Raw genomic sequence first — 20,057 nt, 5'->3', positions numbered from 1 at the left:
CATATGATCAAAAGTGTGTCCAAGATGTAAAAGAGAATGATATGCATGAAATAATCGTTTCCTATGTCCAATATTGCAAATACTGTAGTTTATTATCGAAATATATCGTTTTTACTATCCGTCATACTAACTGTCATCAGAGTTAATGTAATTTAAAAAAAAAATTAGTATAATTGGAAAAAATGCCGTGTGTGTATAATCACTTCTTTACTACTTCGCTCGAAAGTCACTATAGGTCACAGGATTAACAGCTTTTTAAAATATTAACCACTCCTTAAATGCATTTATCACTTCCATTATGGTTTATATCTAAAAAAAGTAATAGGATAAACTTATAATAAAAATTTATACAGAATAGAAATTATTTCAATTTTTTGAAATACGAAAACTTAAATAAATCAGTTTAATAGAGAACTTTGATGTGAAAAGACACAATATAAACAATTGAGATGCGTTAAGATAATTAAACTCTATCGAAAAATTATATCTTAATCCAAATTTTTGTCATGGTTGATCACATTAATTTTGACTACATTCCTGGACCGAAATGGCAATCCGGTCAATTAGAACATGGTCAATCGCAACAAAAATTTGCGTTGAAGTAGGTTCTAATTGATGTGTGTCATTTTAAATAAAATAAAAATCAATATAAAAAGAATGAAAAAGATATAAATTTTAAATAAACTGTTTTTTGCTTTAAAAACACAAATTTTCTGTTTTAAAACATAAATTTTATATAAGTAAATAATTGTTTTTAAAGCAGAAAATTTGTGTTTTTAAATCACATCCAGGTAAAAAAAATTTCATATGAAGGGTGAGTTTTGATCAATCGCATTATGCGTAAATGCAATTTTGTTTTGTAAAAGCTGTATTTGCACATAATGCAATTGATCAAACGATGAATTATAAAACTCGTCCATAATGTGACGTGACGTCCCGTTTAGTCACTCGTCACATCTTTAGTGCTCGTCACAACTGGAATCATAAGGTCCGACTGGGAAAGCACGCTGCGGATTTTGCGTCATCTCGGTTCGGAAATAAACGTGATGACGCGCTGTGAATGCCGTTCGCAGCGTTTGTTTGTTTGTAAATCTTATATTTAGAGTTTTGTAAAGAAAATGTTTTGCTTGGTCGAATTATCACGAGAAAGAGGATCTAACGTCGCGTCGCTCGAGGATCATTGAACTACACGGAGAAGAGCAGGGACATGCAGATGACACCGTTTCATTTTATTATCTTTGACATGCTCGCTTAACGCGTATGTACAAGTAAAGCCGTTGTACGTTACAAGAAATTGTAAGCGTACGGATCGAAGCAAAGGAATATCAATACTCAGTCATAGCGTGACCCCGCTTGGAGTTGTAATGAAAATTTTTCGAAATAAATTTCGGCATTAGACCTGAGCGCAAAGGCTTCGAACTTAAGAAAAAGCTCTTTTAGCTTGACCGTCCAAAGTCGAGAAATCTAGCGAAAAATTTGCAGTCTAAAAACACCGACGTAACTACTTCAAGTTGCGCGCCGAGCAGCGATTTGCGCAAGTCGCGAGGGTTGCGTGATAAGATGGGACCAATCACAAGGCGCCGCAAACTCCCTTGGCAACCCGAAGGCTTGCATAGAATGGAAAGCCCTGCGTACCTTCTGTGGAAAATTCGAACTTCATTTCCCTGTGGAAACCGTTGCTGTCTAGACAACCCGCCTCAAGCATTTGCATTTACGTGCTGTTGATAAGATAAACCAACTTTCTTGTAAAGCTGCCAATTTCGCCAATTGGATGAGTCGCGCGCGGTAAGTGAATACCGATGTCACCTTTAAGAAAAATCTGGAGATCATCAAATAAGTAATTGGATACCGCATCTTAAACGTAGGATATTCCACGTTCAAATACTCACCCCTTTTTGAAAAGTACTTTGGATTTTAATCAAACCGACATTGAAGAGTTTAATGATATAATTTTTCTTGTAAAATCTCAAGTTTCTTATTCCAACTCTTTGAGTAGTTGCAAGAGGAATAATTTTTCAATTTGTTATCATCTATTTATATATTACAATTTTTTTTCAGAGAGAAGATAGAGTTAATGTAATTAAATTTAGCGTCGTTTCCTAAAGGAAAAAATCTGCTCTTTTACGTGGAGATGTCTAATTAGATAATTTTCGATTGTCAATCCTATTTAAGAAAGTCTTTGAAATTATGTCATAACCAAGGGATCGAGTTTACATATTAAATCCCTCAAAATAAAGCACCACATATTTGCTTTAATTGTACGAAGTGGAATTATGGATCGCGATGTAGAAAGAAATGCGTATTCAATTCATAGTACCAAATATCCGTGCTACGCCAGTGTTTTCCGAGCGTTAATATGTGAACAATTTTGCATCGCAAAAAATATTTAAAATTAAAGTTGTTTGATATTGTTAAAATACAGATATCATCTAAACAAGGGCTCGGCAAAAAATGAATATTTTACCTGATTTTCAGTTAGCTCTGTTTTTTACCTCACTAACCTGCACGCAGTCCAAATGTCAATCAACATTTGGATTGGGCGGAAAGTAGTGAGGTAAGAAGAAAGTTTTAAGCCGAAAATCGACCGAAATGTGCATTTTTATCCAGCCCTGATCTAAACCTTATACAGAGGATTGCTGATTGTAATTTAAACTTTTTGTCTGAAGTAATTTAAAAATTTAAAGTACTTTAGAAATATCTTTAAATTTCTTATTTGCAATATAATTAACATAATAAATGCAAGTATAATTTCTGAAATACTTAATAAAAAGATACATAATATATGTATAAAAGAGTAACCTTTTATTACGTAACATTCTCTACAACATTTTTTACATGCTTTTACTAAATAAACTTAGCACACGCCGCGAGTACATTTAGAAAATATTTGCTCGGATAATTGGCAAAAGCAATAAAACGAATCTGTTTGGGTATTTTTTATCAGTACAAAATTACCTTTTCAAAAAAGGTAAAAAAGGCGCTAAGTGTGCATATGTACCCCTTAAATCTTTATCTTTTTTTACAAAATTCAAGTGTCCATCTTTGTATCTTCATTGAAAAATTTTCTTATTCTAACCCATACGGTACTCTCTTTAATTTCTATGCAGAACCTAAGTACTATTTCTGTATTATCATTGAAAAATCTTCCTACTTCAACCCAAGTCGTATTTACTTAAAAATAAATATCTTAAATTTAATCCAACCTAAATATATTTCTTCCAAAAAATGTATGAAATCTTTAAATTGCGTCATTTATAAAGAGAATATATTGATGTACTGTTTGAAATAATTGTTATACTATTTTTAACAAATAAAATCCAAATGATAGTATCTTTATTTTTTTAATAAAACCAAAGTGATGGTGATTAAGAGTTAAAGAAAAAAAAATATAAAATTTTATTAAAATAAAAAATTTTTTAACTACAAAAACTTGGCGCTGCTAGATAAGAAAAGCAATAAAAAGAATTGATATAAGAAAGAATGCAATAAATGTAATACTTGTAAAATATGCGTTAAAAAAGTAATTACACAAAGTAAGTTGCAGATTAAGTTTCCTTAACATTTAAATAACATTGTAAATCATTATAATTTTCTAAGTTACTATAACAATTATATTTTACAACATTGTATTTAGATTATATTTAGACATCTAGCAGAGGCCAAGTTTTTGCAGTTAAAAAAATTTTTTTTTTCAATATAATTTAATATATTTTTTCCTCTTTAATTCTTACCTACCACCACTTGAGTTTTATTTAAAAAATAAAAATATCATTGGAGTTTATTTGTTAAAAGAAATAGAGCAGTTATTTCAAACAGTACATTATCATATTCTCTTTAAAATTGACGCGATACAAGATTTCATACATTGTTTGGGAAAAATATATTTAGGTTGGATTAAATTTAAGATATTTATTTTGAAGTAAATACGACTTGGGTTGAACTAGGAAAATTTTTCAATGATAATACAGAGATAGTACTTAGGTTCTGCATAGAAATTAAAGAGAGTACCACATGGGTTAGAATAAGAAAATTTTTCAATGAAGATACAAAGATAGTATTATTTGGATTTTGTAAAAAAAATAAAAATTTAAAAAATACATACACACACTTGACGCTTTTTTTTACCTTTTTTGAAAAAGTAATTTTATATTGATACAATCAACCGCGATCAAAATGTTCGATAATAGTCATTCTTCAAAACTTTTAAATTCATTGTTTGTGAACATGCGGTTCAACGACTAATAAGACATCATAGTTTGTTATATGTAAAACAATTCTCTAGATGTTTTATTGATTCGCTTGATGTGATAGCCTGATAGTTTTATAAATTTTAAAACATTATAAAAACATTTATCATCACAAACAAATTGTATTCATAAACATTATCTGCTCTAGCAGTTTGTAGAAATTAGCATGTTCTTTCAAAATAATAAATTACCCTTCACAGAGCAGTATGTAAATTTATGATAACACGAATTAAAAAGCATTGCAAGTTTTTAACGGGATAGTAGTGTCTTTTATGAAATACAATTTAAAAGAAGTGTGGTATTTAAAAGTAAACTGCTTAAAACTAAAAAGATACACACTTTACAAACTTAAAAATTAAATATAAATGCTTATTAAAATTAGAAAATAAACTAATATTAAAAAACAAGTTAAGAGTAATTATATCTTAAAAATAGTTCTCTCTTGAAAATATGGGATAAACATAAAAAAAACATATGGACTCTTATTCCTATAAAGAAATTACAGATCAAAAAACGAAATGTATGCATTTAATAAAATCATAAATATTGATAGAATAATAAATTTATTGTAAATTAGCATAAATATGCTCTTATTGTAAATAAAATAAAATAAATAGTTTTTATCCAAGTAATTTTTTATTATAGTTCTGGAAAATGTTTACTTTTAGCTTATTTTTATATTCAAAATAATTATATTTTTTAATCTAAAAAAACAATTTAATTAAATAACAAGTATAATTCTAGCTCTATATATGCATACGCAATGTCAATTTGTTAAAAGGTCAGGAAAGAGCGATAATCTAGATTATAACGAAGAGTTTTTATATGTACCTTTTGAGCTTACTTGCCTTTTATCAACATATGGAAATTACATTAAGTGTATTAAAATAAAACGGACAACAAAGATCGACTTATCTGCAATTTAAACGATAATATTACATTATCCAAAACGTGAGAAATTTAATAACAATCGGACAACGATTGGTTCATCCGCAGGTTAACGCTTACGTAGACGAGATTGTTTTTTATTTTTTGAGTCAAAGACGTGGACACGCATCCTCCAATTAAAAAACTCATTATCAGTAGCAATCCGTCCGTCGACGTTGCAAACATTGCCGATTATAGTAACGGGGTCGTCTTGAATAAATTAAAACGTGTCACAAAACAAATAAATTATTGAAAAATCATAACAAATGCACGATGTCTTACACTTACATATAACAAGAGAAAGAAAAGATTTATAGGCGAAGTAAACGTTTTTGGTTCTTTCTGGCACAGAAATAACAACGTCTCTCCGAGATGAGATGAGAAAGACTGCCATTTTCAAGAGTATATACCGTTGTCTTGTATTTAGTCACGTTTGTTATTGATATTTCGTACGAAAAGTTCATTACTATTATCATAACGTTTCGAAGGTGTCAAGATATTTGTCTAACGTGTCCTTCATAAGATTTATACTATTCTTTTGTTCTCTGATATGCATTATTTTGGAAACAAGTTGTTTTTGGTAATTGGATTTTTTAAATTTAAAATAGAAGCGTGCTCCCAATCGATATTGTGATATTGTCATATTGGATAATATGATCTGAGACAACTGAGTGTTTATCCGGAGCTAATTTGATGTTGTTCTTTTATTTGAGTTTTTACTTGTCTTTTTGTTTCACTATGAAGCATCACAATTGTTACAATCTAATCTATAAATAATATTATTGTTATCTAAGTGTGGAATAATGTCTTTTTGTATTTTAACAAATCTGTTTATTGATACAGAGATATCTGAATGAATAATTGTTGTCTCATTTTTGTGTTATGCTTTCCGTGATACCCTGTACGGCATGATTAATCGATCGGTCTTTAGGGGCAAGTAAGCCCGAAACGTATGTACATGTAAAAGCTCTTCGTTATAATTATATTTTTACAACAACGTCTGGATTATCGCTTTTTTCTGTCCTTTTGATAAATTGACATTACGCAATTTAATTAAGATTAATAATAATATTAGTTTATTTGTAAAACTATTATTTAAATGTAAAAAATATAACAATTTAAAATTACATACTAATGTAATACAACTATTTTCTTAAAAGTAAATATTTTTACATACACAGAACGAATAAATGTTTGCATCAAAGTATATGGTTTTAAAAGAAAATGTATTTCTTAATTCAAAAAAATTTTTCTCGGTGGTGCTTATGTATTTCTGAGGTATTCTTTTTTAACTCCGCAAAGTGGAAGAGTGAGGAGGATAGACTTACAAAAATAAATTGGTATTATACTGAGGCGTTAAAATTAAAAAAGCTCTTAATTATTCACAATTCACTCTTTCATACTGATCTATTCAGTTGTGTCACATCGAGAAGAGTGTGTAAATAGGGCGTATAAATGTCAAAGAAATGATTGAGCAGGATCGCAATTTTTCAAACGAGCGCTAGGAACAAATAAGTTATTTAATTAATTAACTGCTAATTTTTATTGCAATACGTTAAATAGATTCTTATCTCAAATTTTTTGTAAATTTCCGAAATAAGTGGTACAAGTATATAGTGAGATATATATAAAAAATTGCCTTATAAAAACTTATAAATCAGAATAATCTCTTCGCTAAAAAGAAAAAATAAATATTGAATTCTGATCTTTTGGATTTAAAATTTTAATAATCACGTATCACGTCAGAATAATTTGATACCAAGTAAGTAATCTAAAGTTGTAATAAATTTCTGCTCAGAATAATCTGAATAGAAGCATAAAAATCCAAATTATTATTAAACAGATAGCAACTATTACTGTCCAGGTGAATATCAGATAAACGAACAGTCGAAACGCAGAAATAGAAGTACCAGAAGGCATTAACATAGTTGTGCATAAAACTTGCAATAAAGTGGCGGTTTAAAATTTAAGCAATTAAAAGAATTGATTTAAATACTTAAATAGACTTAAAACAATAATAGAACGAGGAAAGCCTAAAGAAATTCTTTATGAAGAAGAGTAAAAAAGGCTATGTTATTCATGGACAAGTGAATTATATCTTCAGTAAAATTAAAATGAACGTAAAGAAAAACGGATTTAAAGTACCCAATAAACACAGATCAGTATAAGATACGTATAATAACCATTATAACCATACGTATTTTACGGTATAAAAACGTATGAGATAAACGTATATAATCCGTGGACATCTCCGCAATCCATCCCATTTTTTTAACGTATTTATATATACGTAAAAAAAATGTATATATGTAAATGTATTATAAACATATTTATAAATACGTTTATAATATATAATGTATATAGATATAATAATCATTATAACTATACGTATTATACTGTATAAGAAACGTATGAGATAAATGTATAATACACTTATAATACATGTATAATAATACATTTATTTTTTAATTTAAAAAAAATATATATTTTTTCTTTTTTAGTTTTTTAACAGATCTTATTATTCTTATAGCTTAATCTGTAGTCACTGTTTTGCATATAAGATTTTTTAATCACTAAATATTATTACGCATTATTTTAATAACTTTGAAAACGCATTGGCGGGATTCGAACCTAAGATCTCGGAACGGTAACTTAATACCCTAACACTGAGCTAATTGTACACTTGAAATATCGTTAATAAAAAGTTATATTTGAAGTAAAGATTTGAATAGGCAGAAACTTGCGTGTTGAGTACCGCGCGAACACTTTCACTAGGCCTTTGATTATTTAAATGTAGATATTTTTATAATAAACTTTGTAAATAATTAAAACTGTTTCTGTCCATAATCAAACCAGTAAAGATAGTAAAAAAAAAAAAGAATTGGAAGTAGTACTGGAGCATAAAGAATTATTGACGTAAAAAACACGTTACAGAAATCAATTTTGCAACTAATTGTTATAAATAAATTATTAAAAATTTACTGTAGAGGAAAACTAATTGCGCCAATCGATTCTACGGGAAAAATTAGTAAAGAAATATATATGACTCTTTCTTAAACCATTCATATTTTATGCAAAAAAATAAACTATATAAATAATTAAAACCGTTCCTGCTTATGGCCAGACTGACAAAAGTAACCAAAAAACAATCAGATATAGGACCTGAATATGAAAAAACATTATTAATGTAAAGAACACGTTGCAAAAGTCAATTTTGCAAATTAATTTTTATAGACAAATTATTAAAAATTGATTGTAATGAAAAACTGCGCTAATCGATTTAACGAAAAAAATTACTAAAGAAACATATATGATGCTTTCTTAATTGTTATAGTTGTTATAAACAATATCAGTTGCAAAATTATTTTTGTAAGAGATTATACTTATACTAACAGGAAACGTTAAAACAACGTAAACTGATTATAATTTTTAAACGTATACTAATATACGTTATAAGATTCATTTATTATTATACTCATACCAACAAAAAACGTTTAAACAACGTAAATTTATTACAATTTTTAAACGTGTATTGATACACGTTATAAGATTCGTTTATTATTATACTTATACCAGCAGGAAACGTTAAAACAACGTAAATTTATTACAATTTTTAAACGTATTAGGAGTACAAATTGAAAACCGCCGTTTTTTGTCAAAATTTGAGGATTGATTGTTGAAAAATGGTTACATACTTATTCTTGAAAGTATTGTCCATCGCTGGCCACTACTTTCTCCCACCTTTTGGGCAGCATACGAATCCCGCGTCGAAAAAACTGCTCGTCTTTTGCGGCGATCCACGAATCGACCCAGTTTTTGGCCTCTTCGTAATAATGGAAGTGCTGCTCAGCCAGGCCATGCGCCATTGATCGGAACAAGTGGTAATCTGAAGAGGCGATGTCAGGAGAATACGGCGGATGAGGTAAGACGTCCCATTTCAATGTTTCCAGATAGGTTTTAACGACCTGAGCAACATGTGGCCGAGTGTTGTCGTGCAGCAACATCACTTTTTCGTGTCTTTGCTCGTATTGTGGCCGTTTTTTCTGCAATGCTCGGCTCAAACGCATTAGTTGTGTTCGGTAGCGAGCTCCTGTGATGGTTTCACCCGGTTGCAACAGCTCATAATAAATTACGCCGAGCTGGTCCCACCAAATACACAGCATGAGCTTCGAGCCATGGATGTTTGGCTTGGCCGTCGATGTTGATGCATGGCCGCGGTAGCCCCACGATTTTTTTCGCTTTGGATTATCATAATGGATCCACTTTTCATCGCCGGTTACAATACGATGCAGAAAACCCTTCCGTTTTTGCCGTTGGAGCAGCTGTTCGCACGCGAAAAAACGCCGTTCGACGTCTCTCGGCTTTAATTCGTATGGCACCCAGTGTCCATGCTTTTGGATCATTCCCATGGTTTTCAAACGATGTGAAATAGCTTGTTGAGTCACGCCCAATGAATGTGCAAGCTCCTGTTGCGTTTGAGATGAATCTTCATTCAGTAATGTTTCCAATTGTGCGTCTTCAAACTTTTTCACCTGTCCGGGACGCTCCTTGTCTTCTACGCCGAAATCACCACTTTTGAAGCGTTGGAACCATTCTCGACACGTTTTTTCACTAATGGAAGCCTCACCATAAGTTTTTACAATCATTCGACGCGCCTCAGCCGCAGATTTTTTCGAATTGAAGGCAAAAAGCAAAACTTCCCGCAAATGACGCTTATTGGGCACAAATTTCGACATTTTTGATCACAAAAAAATATATAACGCCGATAAAAATTCACAACTGCAATGATAAGGAATTGTTGCCAGATGCCCAACCTTACATTTAAAATTTTTGATCTAACGTTTGGCGCCAGCTTTTACCGCTGGCGCCATCTACTGGAAAACGGCGATTTTCAATTTGTTCTCCTAATATTATATGGTATAAGAATTGCTTATTACTTATACCTATATCAATTAAAAACAGATAAAAAATGTACATTTATTACAACTTTTAAACGTATAATATTATACGATACAAAATTCGTTTTTTATTATATTTATACCAATTAAAAACGTTTAAAAATTGTATATCTATTACCATTTTTTAACGTATATTATTATATGGTATAAAAAACTTTTATTATTTATACCTATACCATTTATATACCATTGATACGTATATTATATCACATTTATACCTATGAGTGTTTATAAACTAGAATGCGTCCTAATTATTATTTCGTTTACTTTACATTTTTTCGAAAACTTTAAAGTATAAACTGGTTTTGAAATGTAAAGTAAACGTAATAATAATCAAGGCGCATTAATTAAAACGTATCATTGAAATCAAATAAGCGATAATAATAAAAAAAAAATATAATTTGCACTAAATAAACAAATAATTATAGGTAGACATTACTATGTTTACGACAAAGTTTGCTTTATTCGGCCTGGTATTATCCTTGATAAGAGCATCATCCGAATGGCAACTGACGAAATGTTGCCCACCGGGACAGAGCTATGTAAACAGTTTCACCAACTGTAAATCAGTACCGTTATTCGCAATAGAGGTTTATTCTCACTATTGGAACATTACCAGTGAGTTCCAAGGAATTCCTCAGTGCAACAAACCTGAGGATCTTGTGACAACGCTACTCGACGATTTCAAATCTAACACTATCTTAGAGGTAAACTGAACTTAAATTGACGTTATTATCTATAACTTTAAGGTTACAATGTCATAATTGATAGGATAGAAGTTAAATTTTATAAGCAGTAGAAAGAAAATAATAAAGAAGTATAAAGAGAAACCTAGGGAAGATATTAAATGTTTTCCTGTCTCGTTTGTAATCGGTATATCTATTTACATCATTTAGAAGCAAAATAATAGTATTTACACTTTGTATTCCATCCTAATCATATATCTAAGGTAAAATGATATTAACCGCAATTATTTAAATGAGGTTAAAAGCGAGTGGCCCTTGCTTAATAACTTAACAAATTATTGTAGGTGCCAGCTTGTCTTGAATTATTTTTCAAGGGAAAGGGAAAAAAACCCAGAATAATAATTCATCACTGTCGATCAAACAAGGACCAACAAGTAAAAACAATTAACGCATCCTTTGAACAGTTCTTACACATTAGAAGATGCTGCTTTGGCGATACAATATTTGACAGCAGCACAAAGACATGTGTGACCCAGTTAAACGAAACACAGAGTCTTGGAGCAGTTTTGATAAATAGATCGACTGCAGAAAGTACAGTGATACTCTCTTATTCTCCACTTATATGCAAAGGGCCGATCGTTAATTACGAATTTAACGAAAACGATATTTTTCTACGGAGCAATACATATACGGTGAGCAAGGAATTAGAACTTCTAAGATAATTTTTGAAAGTATTGCATATCAACTATTATTTTGAGTATTTTAATAATTTAATTTTTTTAACTAGGTTAACAATTAGTAATTAAAAGAAACAAAATTTCAGTTTTACATAACATTTCATTGCATAATATTGCTTTCGATATTCCGTTTTTTTCACTTTTATGCACGAATAAAGTACACATTAACACAAATGGTTTCCGAATCATAAGTGCTTTTGTTAGCAATTAGAATACTTTAAAACAAAATAATTTAGTACCTTTAGCTCAAGCTGTACAAATTAAATGTACGAAATTACGCCATTGATCCGAATGACGCCGCAATTTGTTTTGTATCCATAATAAAACACGAATGATTAAAAATATCTACCATTACAAAAATAATTTACCGTTTTTACACCTCATATGGACCATTTTTAGCCCGTTTTTAGCCCGTTTCATAATTTTTATGCCCGTTTTTTGCACTCGCAGTCTATTGCGAAGGAAGATGATGAGTATACACGTGTAGGCTTACGAGTATTTTTTCGTATATTATCCGTTTTCAATACTCATTTTTTAACTGATGAGTGACAATACGTTAATACGTTCCTCTTTTACTCACGAAAGGGAAGACCAAGTGGATTGTCCGTTTTCAATACTCATTTTCCAGTTGATGAGTGACACCACGTTATTTATACGTTCTTTTACTCATAAAAGTAGGATAAAACTCGCTAATGCGTTCATTTGGCGCGACCGCGCCTCTTGATATTCGCTGATTTCTCTTAACTTTAATTATATTTATATTAATTATATTAGTACTTACTCTCAACTAATTTATAAATAAGTGGCACAACGCAATATTTAAGTATTCGTGAGAAAGCATCAAAAGTTTATAGTGCAATGTTTTTTTGGTTTGTACATGGAGTATCTTGTTTTATTCTATTATTCTTTATATTTTTGCAAGATAGTTGAATTAAAAATATATATTAGATAAAAGTTGTATTGCTTGAAGGAGAATAAATAATAGTAAAATCAATTTTTGAAAACATCAATTGTATTGATAGTGGCGAATATCATCATTATTCCAATGACAATTTATCTCTGCCTGTGCCAACTTCAACATATAAATCCCTCTGAACCGGTATCTTTGATGTATAATATTTGTTTTGTTATTTTTATATATCTCTAATTGTTCTTTGGTTTATATAAACTTTTCTATTAATTTAGAACTTAATTTGTCACACTAAGTTTAGTTGCAAGACTATCACGGTTTATTTTAAAATTTATTATCGCTGTTTTCTAAATGAAGAAAATTCTAAAGTAAACATCGTAACATTAAAAACATTTTTAAGCAATTAATATGGATTTTAAAAATATTTTATTTGTTATTAAAAATCGTAATATAATTATTTTTGGTTATTTGTATAAAAGTAAAAATGTTTACTTTGTATAATAATAATAAAAATTATAATTGCTAAGTTGGTTTAATTATACATTCAAATATTATCCATATATCAAAATTGTTATGGCAATTAGTTGAAAATGTATACAACTACAAAAATCACACATACACGAAATAGTATATGTATACGTTTTTCAAATAATAACCATGTGTGTAAATATAAAATATATAGCATTCACATTGCACATTGTAAAATAGCATGATTTATAAAAATTTTAATAATTATAGATTAATTAATAATTTTTATTGAATTGTTTTATTTTTCAAAATGTGCAATGTGAGTGCTTGTGAGTGCTAAATGAGTATTTTGTACTCGTAGCTGAATACGATTTTACCACTCAAAAATACTCATACTTTGTACTCAACTATACGTTATTACTACTCGGATATACTCGTATGCAATCCTTTAAGCACTCATTTTTCCGGAAAATTACCTGTTTGCGACTTAAAAACGGATCATACTCATCGAGTGGATTGCACGTTTTCACCACTCAAATTGATCGTTTTCGAGTGCTAAAAACGGGCCAAAAACGGTGAATTATTTTGGTCAGAGTAAACGGAAAACAGTCGACAAAGGGTATGAAGTTATTCCATCAAAGAAAGTAATTGCGCATAATGTGATTTTTTGTGAAAAACGATTCTCAAAAACCCATGTCAAAAATTTGTCACTTTATCCATAATTAAATTTATTTTTAAATTGTTGTTACAATTGTTGTAACAATGTAACGTGTAAATTGTAAAATAAAATACTTTTGATTGTAATACAAAATTGTATTAGTATTGCATAAGTTTTTGGAAAATATAATAAAGGTAGTAAACGGACAGTGTGACGTCATTTGGTATATATTAGTGAAATTACTAAATCGGAAAAATCTGGCGGAACTCAGTATATTTGCAATCTACGCTTAATTCTTTTGTACATAAACATATTCATGTTTATTTTCAATTTTTATATACGTTTTTGTTAATTTAAAGTTAAATATTAACTTTAGATAATATTTACAGTCTTATCTAACATTATTCATTATTATTTTTTAAATAATTTATCAAAAATTAGTTCTTGCTTAATGTGGCGTAATTTCATACATTTACCTTAATTGGGGTTATTTTTGTTAAAATGTACCACACATAATTATTTAGTTAATATTATATGTATATAGAAGTATTTCTTTACTTTGTATTTCGCAGAAGTAATTAAATATTTGTTATATAAAAAATTTTCGATTGTTTTAAAAATGTCTAAATTAAACAAATTTTGCTGAAGAGATTAAATATTTTTCTAGTGAGTTGAACCATTGCAGATAGAAGAAAAACTTAACTTTCAGATCGATGCTCGTTTGTTTTACACTATTCCCAGATCAAGAAATAAAAGTCCTCTTATTTTTCAAGGATCCAGTATATAATTTTTTCGTAGATGTTGTATACTTTATCTTATATTACAGATGTGTAATAATCCTTTTTGCAGCAAAAAATTTATAAACACCTCACATGATCCTAGTTAACCACGCGTTTAAGCAAAATCTCGCAAATCTGTGATTGCTTTAGATGCTGTGGCAGTTTAACACGTATTTATATTTAACTATTTTGAATATACCGAAATGACAAAGCACCACCGAGATGACAATGTATAAACGTATATAATTGTATACAAATGTAACTGTTGTTTTGCAATCATGTAAAGTCTTTATTAACTAATGGTTTGTCTTTGCTCTCTTTTTGTTGCTAACTCAGTTCCATTAGATTCCGATGTCGGAAAATTGATGACAAGTTCACAACACACATGAGGTGCACTAATTTGTCCAATGTGCTAAAGGTCGCTTCATTATTTCAATGACATGATCTTGCTGTGACAGTATACAAAGCATATCTTGTCTTTAATTGTATTATATGTACACAAAACGCGTGTACAGTTTTAATTGTAAATTAAATGTATGCATATATTGCCGGTTAGAAAATAGTAACTTTATTTCGCGTTAGCAGTATTGTCTAATCCTACAAATTTTTGTGGCATCATCATAACAACACACATTTTGATGATAATGCTTTTAAAGTTGCCAACGAGTTGTTGGCAAGCTTTTACTTAATGTTGTCACAAAGTGAAGGTATTAATTTGCCTACATATGCAGGCCTAGTTAATACAATTCTGATGATTGCCTGTAATATGCCAGTAATAGAATAAATACAGTGATATGTAAAATAATTTATATAATAAATCATTTATGCCTTTTGAAAGAGAAACATACACCTTATGGATGTGTCGATGTGAATTAAAACATTAGATGAATTAAATAACTTAACAGGTGAAGGTTCCAGCCTTCAACAATATTGTCAAAGAGGAAACACTTACTGAGGATAACGCTTGTCTCGAGATGACACCGGATTTTTCATTGAAACGAAGATTGGCAGTCCGTATCTGCGGAAAACCGGAATTCTGCGACAAAAACGCTTGTATTAGAAAGTGTTGTTCCGAAGATGGACATTTTTATTTTGATAAACGTCAAAATATCAAATTATTTGGTTGCAATAGGCGCCCTGTACCTAATAAACCCGGAAAATTTTACAATGCTCTTGCAAACGCCGTGAATCAATCGAAGTCGTTCACTTTCGACACGACCAAAGGTATTTCTAATCAGAGTTACTAAACTGATTTCCTCAAAGTTGTATTACATTACGGAGAATTTCTGGTAAAATGCAAATATTAAAGATCCTTACATCTTCTTCTTCCAAAAATTATAAATTTTTTGTTCTTCCAAATAGTTTTACTTGATAATAACAGAATCTAAATTTTGAGAAAAATCCCCCACTATAGCAACCCTACATCTAGTGGAATTTAAACACTTCTATTACTTTCTGAGAAAATTTATATTTTTATCTCTACTACATGTCTTATTTGTCATTGCTAATTGATTATAAATAACGATTGACAATTGTCGACGTTAATTCTACTCACAGAGAAACAAAATTAACTTACTTCTCTTTAATTACTTAGTCCACGGAATTTGGAGTAATGTTTTACACCCCCGTATATACATCCCGTGTAAAAAAATACACCGTTTCTGGAACCCAGATGAATGGGAAGAACGTATGTCACTGGAATCAAATGGACATACGGACGGCAGGCACTGCTTCGACGTCGTAGAAGACAAAGTCAACAACTCTTATCGTTTTGAATTGCTTTACTGTGACAAACACGCACACGTTTTTCCAAGGTATATATTTTCCATTACCTTAGCTTTAAAATGTATTATGTGATAACTGTATGTAATTATTATTTGCGTACATTTACCAACTGCTATTCTATTATTAGTTTCACTTTTCAACAATATCTCTGTTGATGTAAACGAATTGTCAGATTGTATTAATATGGGATTTTCCAATGGTTTGTGATATCAGAAATTTGTTCCGGAAAAGTAAATTTGTGTTGTTTTCTTAGTAATTAATTAAAATTCAATGTGTTGTATTAGACTTTCATTATCGATGCTAGCGCATTACTATGCATTCAGGCTCTTATTTCTTCCACCGCAAATTTTAAATTTGGTTAAATTCGATAGATTTAGTTTGTTTTAATTTTACGATGTCAAATAATCATAACATGTAGTAACATGTCGAGCACCGTATAATTAAAAAGTATTCAAATATTTAAGAGCTGTAAATATTTTAGTATGTACACGCGGCACAAGGAGAAGCATTATTAATGTATGTGAAATTGATAAAAATAATGTCAGATCAATTGTTGAGCATTAGATAAACATGACGCATTTGTATATTCCTACGAATTATGAAACCTAAAATGAATTTTTGGTTTAGACCTGCCTGGTATTCCCCCCTAATAGTCATCAAGGGTGTATTTCTGCTGATGACGTTGCTAGTGTACGCGTTCTTACCGAATCTGCAAAATATTCATGGGAAAATTGTCATATGTTATGTGAGCAATATCTTGTTGAATGCTATCTTCCAATTAATCAGCAGTTGGTTCGACAAAGTCAGCTCTGAGCAACAAAGAAGAATAGAGTGCAAATTTTTATGTTTGTATACAAACGTCTTAGGAAATATTCATATACGAATAATGATAAAGAAACGTAAAAAATATTTTTTTAGCTTACATCGGGTTTTTTTCTGGACTTGCGATAAATTTTTGGCTTAACGTCATGTGCTTCGACATGTGGCGGACCATCACGTAAGTCATACACAATGACATCATTGGGTCAAATGAAATAATCGAGGAATGAATAAATGAGTAGACAATTATTTTACCGTGCAGAAAATTAATAATTCAAGAATTAATGAATTAATCAATTTCATAATTTTAATACTTTTAATACTTAAAATTTATTACCGCACGAAATAATTTTTTAATTTAGCTCTATGGTATCTCAATTATCTCATTGATCTATCACAAACTGTTTCACCAGTATTTTATAATTTTATAATTTTATTCTTATGGCTATAATCTTATTCCTACAGTACATTTATTAAATTATAAGTTTCGATAACAATTATAATTTTTATTTGTGCGAATATACACTTAGAAAAGTAGACGAAAAAGTGTTAACTTTTTAAATACTAATAACTGTTATCGCAAATAATTTTTACATAATATTTCAACAAAATTATAATGATATGGCAATTATCATATATTTAAAAGTTAAATTTTGAAAAAGTTGTTTAATATCCAGATACCCTGGAAAAAATAGGAAGTTTCTTGAATCATTACACAAGCGTCATACAAGCATTACATGCTCCGATGTTCCAAAACGTATACTTTATAAAAAGTTCAATTACACTTTCATCATTCTTTCCATACTCTTTCTTTACGTTCCGATGTTCCAACTTACGCTATACGCTTTATTTTCTCCCGGGTAACAAAGCGTATCTTAATTAGTGAAATCGCATATATCTGTGATTGCTTATTATCATGCCAGCAATTTGCCATATATTTGTCTTCAGCGAATTTGAATGCATCTACATTGAAGCAACAAGCAGGTAACAATGTATATGTATATTTTACATATATATCACCAGTCCAATAGCAACATCAAAATTACTTGTCAACATTATGAAAAACATGTGATCCTATATATATGACTAAATAGAAACACCATGCATTTTGAATCCGTATTGACGATGAAGATTTCAGATTACAATATAAGTTGTCGATATATTGCTGGCAAATTTTTACATCATAAAGGCATGAACTTGTCAAGAAACGCGAACCCAATTGTTATAGATCTGATAATAATGCATGCTATGATTAAAAGCAATATTTTAGCATTTGTATAAACACAATGCGGACTTAATAAAATTTAATAAGTTAATGTTAATTTATCTTCTCCACAGAACTTTTGAGAATAGGAAGAACTACAATAATAGGAAAAGATTTCTGTTGTACTGTTTATATGGATGGGGCATTCCTTTACTGCTGACAATCCTCATTATCGTTGCCGATAAGACGAATTTTCTGCCAGAATATCTGATACCCGATATTGGCAATACTTCATGTGGGATAATGAGTGAGTTATTAATCGATAACAATTTTCCGAGAGATGATATAACATAAGTTAGTCAATACTAAAAACAAAGTTCTTGGAAATATTACTGACTTCTGTAACGAAAGTTAACTCGTCTGCACAGTGTTGAATATTTTTTCTAACCTTCTTGATATAATAATTTACGCAGCAAATAAATAGATATAGTAATTAGGAAGAGTTGAGAATTAATACCAGATGAATTGCAATCAAAAAATTTATGTTTTATTCAAACTTTATCACATCGCAAGAAGAAAACAAATGTGAAATTTTCTGTCCATCATCGTGTCACAATCCAATTATTGAAAACCATCTCAAGTAACTCTATTGATTGTACTATATCATTGCTTCTCAATGTACAAAATATAATTATAAATATATAATTATAAATGCGTTTAACTATAAGAAGTAATAATTAATCTGTTTTATATGAAGTAAATACTTTTTAAAAAAGTAAGATAATTACATTTTATTATATATATTTAATAATAAAAATCTTTAGATGTTTTTAACAATTATTTTTAATAAAAATTGAAAAGATTGAACGTTATAGTTTTTCAACTTTCATCAAATCAATCTTTTCAACTTTAATCAAATATTTTTCATTTCTGTAATTAAATTTTTCAGACGGCATAACATTAAAAATAGAGGAGAAGGAGGTATTATGAGTACAGTGGACATTATGGCTATTCATATTATTTCCGTTTTTAGTAACAAATTCAAACAATTAATATTGGAGTTATTCGTTTAATAGCCTGCGGTTTTTTAATGACCTTAATATGCCAATAAATGATAGCTGACAATTGTAACAAGGTATATTTACTTTCGAGCATTTTTCAACTTTTTCAAGACACATTTTAACACTTAATTACACCTACTTTGTCATTGTTTTTATACTTAATCGTTCTATTACACGAATGCATATACAGGGTGTCCCAGAAAGCTCGCATCCCATTTTAAGAGCAGATTCTTTGGAAAATTCTAAGAAAAAAATCCTAATACAAAAATGTGGAAGGTATAATGGTTTTCAAATTATTCGCGATTAAAATTTACGAATCACTGAGCTGACATTTCGTGCGCTCAGGCATGGTGACATGACAAAGGTACCACAAGGGTACCTCTTGATATTAAGATTGTCATATAAATACGCAGTGACATTTATATTAAGAAATTACTACTATAGGACACATATTTGTACATTACATATGCACAATTAATGTTTTCAACAAAATATCAATTCAATAACAAGATGTTACGATAGCCGTTGGGTTAGCTGTCAAAATAAATTCATTACCATGTTCATATAAGAACTTTTATGGTAACCATGATAAGAACTTTTATGGTAACATATCGATAATATCAATAATTTATTTACATTTTTAACTATTAAAAATGTAAATCGGTAATTTAATTGATATAAACGCGATAATGTCAAATAGACATAATTTGATATGTTTGAATTCTACTTTATCAACATATTTAATCTTTTTCATATCATCGCATAAATTATCGATATTATCAATATGTTACCATAAAAGTTTTTATCATATGAACATG

General features: G+C 29.6%; 2 protein-coding genes across 4 annotated transcripts in view; both read left to right on the top strand.

The window, feature by feature from the left end:
• Positions 1-20,057, top strand: part of LOC105201065 (G-protein coupled receptor Mth) — a 335,046-nt gene that overhangs the window by 12,450 nt on the left and 302,539 nt on the right. The window lies entirely within an intron of this gene.
• LOC113004514 lies at positions 792-18,848 on the top strand. 2 transcript variants are annotated; one of them, XR_005575592.1, is made up of 6 exons: positions 792-1,785; positions 10,561-10,839; positions 11,163-11,510; positions 15,276-15,594; positions 15,965-17,152; positions 18,313-18,848. XR_005575592.1 is itself a non-coding variant. In XM_039453787.1 (5 exons), the coding sequence occupies exons 2-5, from the start codon at positions 10,573-10,575 to the stop codon at positions 16,225-16,227; spliced, it is 1,197 nt and encodes a 398-aa protein (XP_039309721.1). In that variant the 5' UTR covers positions 792-1,785; positions 10,561-10,572; the 3' UTR covers positions 16,228-17,302. The 2 variants fall into 2 exon arrangements, 1 of the variants encoding a protein (XP_039309721.1); XM_039453787.1 differs by lacking the exon at positions 18,313-18,848 and having other exon boundaries at positions 15,965-17,302.

This window comes from Solenopsis invicta, chromosome 9 (genome assembly GCF_016802725.1).
Source record: "Solenopsis invicta isolate M01_SB chromosome 9, UNIL_Sinv_3.0, whole genome shotgun sequence".
Lineage (NCBI taxonomy): Eukaryota > Metazoa > Arthropoda > Insecta > Hymenoptera > Formicidae > Solenopsis > Solenopsis invicta.
The sequence above is the reverse complement of the archived record's forward strand: the minus strand, read 5'-3'. Positions and strand labels throughout refer to the sequence as shown.

Bases quoted from the DNA above. Each gene is read 5' to 3' on its own strand.
- LOC113004514 (XM_039453787.1), top strand. From the start codon at position 10,573: ATGTTTACGACAAAGTTTGCTTTATTCGGCCTGGTATTATCCTTGATA. The intron at 10,840-11,162 runs GTAAACTGAACT...AAATTATTGTAG, and splicing joins AATCTAACACTATCTTAGAG to GTGCCAGCTTGTCTTGAATT. The intron at 15,595-15,964 runs GTATTTCTAATC...TTAATTACTTAG, and splicing joins CACTTTCGACACGACCAAAG to TCCACGGAATTTGGAGTAAT.